General features: G+C 52.1%; 1 protein-coding gene across 4 annotated transcripts; it reads left to right on the top strand.

Annotated features, from left to right (window-relative positions):
- The first annotated feature begins 147 nt into the window (after positions 1-147).
- Sfxn3 (sideroflexin 3) lies at positions 148-9,113 on the top strand. Of its 4 annotated transcripts, none has more exons than XM_041660666.1 (11): positions 148-303; positions 2,351-2,514; positions 3,203-3,373; positions 3,946-4,044; positions 4,352-4,427; positions 4,537-4,622; positions 5,588-5,715; positions 5,898-5,947; positions 7,045-7,094; positions 7,651-7,698; positions 7,931-9,113. In XM_041660666.1, exons 2-11 carry the CDS (start codon positions 2,354-2,356, stop codon positions 8,025-8,027), a joined length of 966 nt encoding a protein of 321 aa, XP_041516600.1. In that variant the 5' UTR covers positions 148-303; positions 2,351-2,353; the 3' UTR covers positions 8,028-9,113. The 4 variants fall into 4 exon arrangements, with proteins under 4 accessions (XP_041516600.1, XP_041516598.1, XP_041516599.1 ...); XM_041660664.1 differs by having other exon boundaries at positions 148-308; XM_041660665.1 differs by lacking the exon at positions 148-303 and adding an exon at positions 879-1,207.
- The last annotated feature ends 406 nt before the right edge of the window (positions 9,114-9,519 follow it).

The following is a 9,519-nucleotide window of genomic DNA, read 5'->3' as shown; positions in this document are numbered from 1 at the left end:
GTCGGGATTATAGCTCGTCACCTGCCTGTTAACTCTGGGCTCTGTCTGCTCCAATTCTGAACCCTACCGGTCGCTGGAACCTCGGGCAGCTGTGGAGCCCCGCACTAGCGACTAGAATCACATCTTCTCCAGGCTACCCTACCTTCCGGGGCTCGGGAAATTGCCACCTCTTTCGTAGTCACTCCTGACTCTGGTCTCTGTGGGAGAATGTCACAAGTAAAAGAGCCGAACGTGAACCTGAGAGAAAGCAGGAACGAAAGCTGGAGCCTGGATGTGCTGCGGCCGTGCTCTGGGTGCTAATGGGTGAGGTGTGTGTGTGTGTGTGTGTGTGTGTGTGTGTGTGTGTGTGTGTGTGATGCATTCTTCACATCCTGAGTCGAAAACGTGCTTCTCTGGGCATTCTGTTCTGGAAAGTCCGCAAGACAGAGCAGCTGATCCCAGCACTCTAGGAGGAGAGGAATCTTTCTGATGTGCCAGCTTGGATGCAGGCAGAGATCATGGGAAACTGACCGTGCACATCCCGGGGGCTGGAGCTTCAGTCTGTGCATGGATAAGTGTTGGGGGAGCAAGGCAACTGCTGGCACAATGGAGCTGGGGTTTGGGTGGCAAAAGAGGGCCGGGGACACAGAAGGAACACAGGCACCACAGGAATGTGGCTGGAAAGGGACGCGAATGGCGAGATTCGGCCAGATTCTGAGAGGTCCTGGGGTAGCCGACCAGGGGGCCAAGCAGGCAGAGTCCCATTGCCAAGGCAGCCACCAAGTAAACAAGCAGTAACCCGAGTCCCTCCAGGCGGCGCACCAGCAGAGGCCCGCCCTCCACGCCGTTCACCCGTGCCCAGTGCACCTAGACTGGGTGCTGCCGGGTCGGGTGCCTCCGGAGGCAAGCCAAGGGACTGCAAGCGAAGGAGGCTAGTGGGACGGCTCCTCCCCTCCTCTCTCTTGTCGGGAAGGCGGCCAGAATGCTTCCAAAGACTGGGTCGGGTCTGATCTCAACGGTCTGGTCTGGGGTAGTCGCTTTATGTGACATCCACTGCCCCGGAATTCTGCCAAGCCGGGGGCGGGTTGGGCGAAGGAGCCGAGGAAGCCCCCGCCCTTTTCTGCTGCTCAGCGTCACCCGTGACGTCCCGGTGATGGATGGGAGGAAAGCAGAGAGCTGTGAGGAAGGCGGGTCTGAGAGCTGCTAGAGGTTGAAAATCCCGGAAAGCGTGAGTGCTTTGCAGCCTTGGGAATCTTCAGAGCGTAGGGTTGAGGGCCTGGGGTCGGAGGAGGAGGCTTGCCTTGAAAGGCGCTCTCTGTCTTGTGGGGGATTCCATAGGATCTGGAGGGCACAAGGAGGAGGTGGCTGTGTGAGGCTCTGTGTCTATTTTCAATGCATCTGATAGATATTACTGAGTCTCTCTCTCTCTCTCTCTCTCTCTCTCTCTCTCTCTCTCTCTCTCTCTCTCTCGGTATTCTGGCTGATTGGCTAGTGTATACAGTGTGGGTCTAACCTGTTTGTGTCCCGGGGAGGGCGTGCATGTCTTTGTGTGTGGGTATGTGAGAGTCGGGTAGGGGCGTTGTCTACTGAGAGGGAGGAAGTGGAGTTGGAGGGGATTAGTCATTCTGCAGGATTTTTGCCTAGCACAGGCAGATGGCTGCTCCTGGCATTCTTTTTGTTGTGCTGTGTGGAGGGGCATTCACTTAATCTTGCTCTTTCCTGAGCAGAGAGAGTTGCATGGGTTAGGACGAGGGAGAGGCCGAGTTGTTGTGCAGGAGCTGAAGCAAATGGGTTCGAAGGGGATGTGTGCATGCCCTCCTACTCACGAATGGCTGCCGTTGCTCCATCTGAGATCTGGTACTGATCAGCCCTCAGGTGGCTAGCCATCCTGCTCTCCTCCAATCAGGGGCTTGAATGTGGGATGGCTTTTGTCAACTTCCCAAACAGCCTTGGAAGTGTTTATCTAGGCTTTAGGGCAGCCGGGATCTGAAGCTGAAATGGGCTTGGGTGTGTTATCCGTGTTCTATGCTCCTACAGCAGGAGCTCAAGAGAGCTGCTCCGGATTAGTTGCTGCTCTTGGAACAACCACACACGTGTAAATCCTCACCATGTAAGATCTGCACCAGGCCAGAGCATGAGGAAGGCTATATGTGTTCTTGGTTCCGGTCTTTCCTCCCCCTCCTCAGTACCTATAGGTCCCTGGCTAAAACACTACCTAGGAAGCAACTCCTCCCCTCCCCTTGATTTTCCTCTCTGGAGTCACCTTGAGCCCTTGCAAGGATCGGTCACAGTTTCTGGAACCAGGGCAGAGCCACCAAGGTTTTCCCCAAGTGAAGTCCTTGACTTGGTCTTTGTTCTTGCTGCCCTGCAGAAGATGGGGGACTTGCCCTTAGATATCAACATCCAGGAACCTCGATGGGACCAAAGCACATTTCTAGGCAGAGCCCGGCACTTCTTCACTGTTACTGACCCTCGAAATCTGCTGTTGTCTGGGGACCAGCTGGAAGCTTCCCGCAACATCGTGCAGAATTACAGGTAAGCCTGCCTCAAACCAGATGGCAGTGACACAGCACTTTAGCTCAAAGGACTTTGGGACATTTGGGCTGAGGAGATGGCATTGGATTTATGGGTAGGCAGTAGCTCTGCAGTTCACAGATCCTCTTCAGTGACCATTCCCAGTGCTGTCCATTCTGCAAGGACAAGGGCCCAAAGGAGAGTCCCAAGCAGATAGACAGGCAGTAATCCTCTTCTCTTCAGGAGGTTTAACTCTTGGAATGCCCCCCCCCCAGTCCTTTCAGACCCCCCCCCCTTTTTTTTTTTTGATTTTTCGAGACAGGGTTTCTCCGTAGCTTTTGGTTCCTGTCCTGGAACTAGCTCTTGTAGACCAGGCTGGCCTCGAACTCACAGAGATCCGCCTGCCTCTGCCTCCCGAGTGCTGGGATTAAAGGCGTGCGCCACCACCGCCCGGCCTTTCAGACCCTTTGAAAACCACTATCATTGTGACCTGGAGAAAATGCGGGACCACAAAAGATGTAGAAAGAGCAAAGTGCACATGTGAGAGGTTTTGACTTCCCCCATGGACAGGGAGCTCGTTTACTCTGGGGTTGAGTGCCAAAGTTCCTGGTCCATCGCCTGGAGTTCCCCGAGGCAAGCAGCAGAGACAGGAAGGGCAGGTTTGATCCCTACAACAAACAACCTGCTGGTTCTTTGCCAATTTCTGCAGGGCTGGTGTGGCAACCCCGGGGCTCACCGAGGACCAGCTGTGGAGAGCCAAGTATGTGTACGACTCCGCCTTCCATCCAGACACAGGGGAGAAGGTGGTCTTGATTGGCCGCATGTCAGCCCAGGTGCCCATGAACATGACCATTACTGGCTGCATGCTCACCTTCTATAGGTAAGACTTATCCATGTCTCCTTCCTGCGGGTGGTGGCCCAGAACATGGTTGGGTGACTAGAAGTCTCCTTTTTGCTCCTTTTTGGGTAAAGAACAGTGTGCACGCGTGTGCGTGTGTGTGCACGCGCGCACGTGCGTGTGTGCGTGTGTGTGTGTCGGGGGGGTATGTAAGAATTCTTCCCATTTCTCAGAACCCAGCCTCCATTTGTATTAGGTGTACCTGTGAGGGTGGCAAGAGCAAGTTCTGGGACCACCACTTAAGTCCCTCTTGAGGAGTTAAGGGACTCTGAGGGTTTCCGTATTGGGGGCTCGGGGGCTGGAGAGATGGTTCAGTGGCTAAGAGCATTGGCTGGTTGTCCAGAGGACCGGGGTTCAGTTCCCAGCAGCCACATGGCAGCTCACAACTGTCTGTAACTCAGGTTCCAGTGGGTCTGACTTCCTCACGCACACATGCAGGTCAAACACAATGCACATAAAAATAAAAAAATAAAAAGTAATTCAATATTGGGGGTTCAAGAATGGGAGACTACTGTAGAGGAACAGATAAAAGTGGTCTATCTTTGCACCCTCAGGAAGACGCCGACTGTGGTGTTCTGGCAGTGGGTGAACCAGTCCTTCAACGCTATTGTGAATTACTCCAATCGCAGTGGGGATGCTCCCATCACCGTGCGGTGAGAGCCCCCTCCCCAGCTCTTCCTGGTCCTTGTGGACCCCTGTGCCAGGGGCTCAGCTCTCCTTTCTACTACATGTTCGACTACCACCTGAGGGCACTCAGTCCTTTTGTATCTCTTTTGGGGGACCCACTCTCCTTTTAAAGGAGGAGGAGGACTTTCACCCAAGTTTCCACTGGAGCAGGGGGTGGGGATTTCAGTGAGGCTACTCTCTGACACCCCCTGCATTGGAAATGTCTAGTGTCCCTTAAAGAAAATGCATGCTGGACTCCTATCTCTCCTTGTGATCTGGCCTTTTCCTCTACAGGCAGCTGGGAACAGCCTATGTGAGTGCCACCACTGGGGCCGTGGCCACTGCTCTGGGACTCAAATCTCTCACCAAGGTAAAGTCTTGCTACCACTACTGGTCTCTCATTAACCCTTTACCCATTTCCTTCTCCCCTCCCCATCCTGTGGTCCTCGGAGCTCTGAACACCGTCTTTCTTCCCCCAGCACCTGCCACCACTAGTTGGCCGATTTGTACCCTTCGCAGCTGTGGCCGCTGCCAACTGCATCAACATCCCCTTGATGAGGCAGAGGTGAGTGGCCCTGGCTTCCGATGTCCAGATGTCCTTGACTTCTGCAGACCAGCCAGGTACAGGGAGAGTCCTCTCTATCACTGATGGAGCTTCTGGACTCTGGCTTATACTGACCCTTGTTCAAGAACCACCAGGTCCCACTGTGTGAGAACTTTCCCCAAGGTGTGGCAAGACTGAAGGGTGCAGGCAGACCCACAGGTTCACAGAGGACTCTTCACTGAAAACTTGCTGATGAGGCTTGGTGCTGGCAGCCTCATGTCCTGAGTGAGAAGAAGTGGTGTAAATATGATAGTCAGGATGACAATAGGCAAAAATGTACGCTGATGTGTCTTATGCTACCATGAAGAAAATCACATTTCTGGCAGTGGTGGCACCAGGGTCCTGGTCATAAAGCCCAATAAGTTTTTTTTTAATTTATTTTTTTTTTTTTGAGATAGGGTTTCTCTGTATAGTCCTGGAACTCACAATGTAGACCAGGCTAGCCTTGAACTCACAGAGATCTCTTGCCTTTGCCTTCTGAGTGCTGGGATTAAATAATCGGCTCAAACAACATCCTTAATAGTTTCGTTTATACTAATCTGGAATGCTGTGTAGAGAAATTCCACCTGGCTACTCAGGGTCATTTATAGTAGTTATGACTCAAGATAACTGTCCCTGTCATGCTGGATTCCAATACTCTGGAAATTACCTGATACCCCAGGCTCCTCCCCAAACTCATTTTCTTCAACCCACACTGAGTGACCAACATTTCCACCCCCTACCCTGCTCCCTGGCTGGGTGGAGCTAGCACAACACCTGTCTGCTTCTCTCTGGGCTCTACCCTACAGCCTGGGAGCTGTCTGCTTCTCTCTGGGCTCTACCCTACAGCCTGGGAGCTGTTCAGAACCAGCCTTTGAGTGGGGAAGCTAAGGGGTCTCCAGAGATCCGCAACCTATCATCTGACCTGAGTTTCTTTCTCTTCTTAGGGAGCTGCAGGTGGGCATCCCAGTGACGGATGAGGCTGGTCAGAGGCTTGGCCACTCGGTGACTGCTGCCAAACAGGGAATCTTCCAGGTGGTGATATCGAGAATCGGCATGGCGATTCCTGCCATGGGTGAGGCGGGGATGGCGGGTGGAGCTTGGGAGGCTGGGAGAGAAGAGGGGTCAAGGTTCTCAGGGTTTATTTTGACAAGTCAGAGTCGGCAAGTCTGGGAAGAATGGGGGCTGGGAGGGCGGCCTTCCCTCAGGTTCCCAGAGTCCACTTCTCTAACTCTCATTGCCTGACTCTCCGCTCAGCCATTCCCCCAGTGATCATGAATGCTCTGGAGAAGAAAGACTTCCTGAAGGTAAGAAACTCACCTCTTACCTGGCCTGTCCAGAGGTTTCCGACATACACATCGATGACTGTCATTGCCATACTTGATTGCGTATTAATGATGCCACCACTGTGTCTCCCACTAAGAGGGAGACATACATTGTCATGAATGCACAAACAAGATAGGGTAGCAAGGCTCAGGAATACAGGCTCCAGCTCGTTCATTGAGTCATTTATTAGCATATCAAAATTAAGCACCAACCGCACCAGACATGTTAAACAGAACTAAGATGGTCGTAGACCCTGTCCCCATGAGGCGTACAGTATAATACAGAAACCAACAAACAAAGGAATAAGCAATAGATCTGGACCCGGTGGGTGCACACCTTTCATCCCAGCACTCTGGAAGCAGAGGCAGGTAAATCTCTGTAAGTTTGAGGCCAGCTTGGTCTACATAGTAAGTTCCAGGTCAGCCAGAGTTACCCAGTGAGACCTTGTCTCAAAAAACAAAACAATGAAACAAAAAACTAATAAACATATCATTGTAGTTATGAAATGTGCTTTGTAAGAAATCAGTGGGGCGTTATAATTGAGACTATCTGGGGAAGAGTTTAGACAAGGATAGGCCTTGGATGATCCAAAGAATAAGGAGAGCCTGGGAAAGAGTGTTTCAGGAAGAGAGAAGAGCTAGAGGCAAGGCCCTGGGCAGGGATGGGCTGACACATTTGAAGAACAGAGCAGTGGTCACTGTGGCTGAAGTGGATGGAGAAGGTGTGGAGAGAGACATGTGTCTGCCCCTGGGGATGACAGGAAGTGAGTGGAGACTCTGGGGAGGCTTCCTGAAGAAAGTAGCTCCTGGAGACAGTGAGATGAGAGAGAGTCAGGGTCAGAGATTGCCATGGGAACCAATCCCAAGAGGCAAGAACATACAAAGGGATAGGCAGAAGTCTGGCGGGGGTAGGAGGTGCCGAATGCAGGTCCCAGCCTGTCACTGGCTGGGAGAAACATCCAAATGTTCACGGACTCAGAGGTAAGGTTGATGGGCTAAAACCATGGTGGGGAAAACCTAGATGGAGGTTAGAAAAATGGGGACACAAACCATTCTGTTGTCTCTCTATCTCCCCACAGCGCCGCCCCTGGTTGGGGGCTCCCCTGCAGGTGGGACTGGTAGGCTTCTGGTAAGTGTGAACGGGTTTAATGAGGGCCCATGGAAGAGTCTTTATCATTTGGGTGCGGAGGGCACTTACTACCTTTGAGGTTCTTACATATATTGCTCTGTCATACATCCCGTTCGTAAAGATACCCATAGTGCATAATACACGTGTGTGTGTGTGTGTGTGTGTGTGTGTGTGTGTGTGTGTGTGTGAGTCCTAGGGGTTCTTGCCTTTGAAGAGCAATAGTTTGGGTGAGGGGTTCAGTCTTTATTCATTAGAGGAAGCCAGGCACATAAACTCTGTCACAGTCCAAGAGGTCCAGCCCATTTTATCTCTGATTCTGTCACTTAGTCCTAGGGCTTTGGATCAATGCTCTTGAGGCTCTCTCCTCGTCAAGAATCTAACATCAGGACTGAGTTTAACATCCCCGAATGGTCCTTTGGCTCCACTTTCAACCTTTACAGTTGGGATAAAGCCCCCCCCCCAAAAAAAGCCTTCACTCCTGGGCTGTTTGCATGAGGCGGGGTCCAGGGAGGAAATGCTCAGCTTCACAGACATTTTCTGTGCTCTTCTTCCCTAGCCTGGTATTTGCCACACCCCTGTGCTGTGCCCTGTTCCCCCAGAGAAGGTGAGTGATGCCCTTGGGCTGGACCAGAATCTCTGCACAACTTCACATCTCTGGCCCTTAGTGTGTCCCCTGGTAGGCACACTGGTGATGCAGGATCTGAGGGAATGACAGTGAGCCAGCCCTTGTGAGAGGATTCTTCGCCTGGGAGTGAGGGGAAGCCGGGTCCTGAGATCTGGCTTCTAAGATGCTGAGCCCAGGGTACATTCATCCAGCCTGTGCTATTCTGTTGCAGCTCCATACACGTGACCAGGCTGGAGCCGGAGCTGAGAGCTGAGATCCAAGCGCAAAACCCCAGCATCGATGTGGTTTACTACAACAAGGGACTCTGAAGGGAGCCAGGCTCTGCCTCTTTCCTTACCTCCTTAGGCTGCTTCTTGGGTGCAACCTTACAATGTTACACTTTTTATCTTCCGGGTCAGGGGGCTTGAGGTGGGGAGCAGCCACTGAGACCAGCAACCCCTTAGACTGGAGGAGGCATCCCTATAAGGCCCTTCTCTCCTCTCTGGTTTCAAGTCACAAAACCCTCCTGGGCTCGTGTGTGCGCCCACCTACATATGCAACACATGGAAGTGTTTATGTATTTGGTCCTGGAAGCCAAGAACAGATAGGCTGTTCTAGGATGTCTTAATATTTGGCTTCCCTCGCTAGTCTCCTGCCCACCTAGCGGCAAGCCAGGTTATAGATGATACTTCCTTCCCTAAACTGTTTCTCTGGCCAAAACATTTCCAATAGCCCATTACCCTTCTGGATCCCAGAACACAGACTGAAGGCCACCAGCAAGCCAAATAGAATCTAATCCTTCAGCTGACTCCGGAATCTGGGCTGGCAGTGTTGGGATTAGGGAGGCATGGGGCTCATGCCTGCTGTGCCCCGCATCCTTGAATGGCTCCGGTCCTCTCTTCTCTTCTAGAGGAACGAAGGGATGTCGGTAGCCTGCACTGCCCTCCACACGGCAATGTGGGTGCTTTTAGGGATCGTTTTAGGCGCTCTTGGTCTGTTCTGATGTCATGACTCAGACAGAAATCCCACAATTCCAGTTCTTTCCCTAATCAGGAAGTCACCCAGGCAGAACAAGCATTCCCCTTCAGGAACGGCCACCACCCAAACCCACTTGTAGGGGGACTGATGTGGAAATGGTGCTTCAAACACAGGCAGGCCTCCAGCGTACAATCTCAAGACAGGAAAGTCTGTGCTTCATTGACCCTTCTTAGACATTCACCACTCCCCACCTCAGCTCCTTCTTCTCCAGCTGCCAGTCTCTCTGGAAGACCTCGGGGCTTCACATATGCCAGGCAAATGCTCTACCACGGAGCTACATCCCGTCCCAGTTCTTCTCTCTCTCTCTCCTTTCTTTTCTTTCTTCTTCTTCCTCTTTTATTCCTGGTTTTTCGAGACAAGGTTTCTCTGTAGCTTTGGAGCCTGTCCTGAAACTAGCTCTTTTAGACCAGGCTGGCCTCGAACTCACAGAGATCCACCTGCCTCTGCCTCCTGGGTGCTGAGATTAAAGGTGTGTGCCATCACCACCCGGCTCTCTTTCTTTTTTTTTTCCTCCTCCTCCTCCTTTGTTTGTTTTTTTTTCAGACAGGGTTTCTCTGTGTAGCCCTGGCTATTCTGGAACTCACACTGTAGACCAGGCTGGCTTCAAACTCAGAAATCTGCTTGCCTCTGCCTCCCAAGTACTGGTATTAAAAGTGCCACCACAGCCAGCAACCCATCTATTTCTTGACACATGGCTCTGTTTTCCCTCTGCCCTTATTTTGAAGAAGAGGAAGGGCCCAGGCCTCAATTGATGGACCAAATGGAAGATGGGTTTAGGAATGG

Source organism: Microtus oregoni, unplaced genomic scaffold (assembly GCF_018167655.1).
Source record: "Microtus oregoni isolate MIOR12 unplaced genomic scaffold, Mior012 000012F_ref0000307, whole genome shotgun sequence".
Taxonomy (NCBI): Eukaryota; Metazoa; Chordata; class Mammalia; order Rodentia; family Cricetidae; genus Microtus; species Microtus oregoni.
The sequence above is the reverse complement of the archived record's forward strand: the minus strand, read 5'-3'. Positions and strand labels throughout refer to the sequence as shown.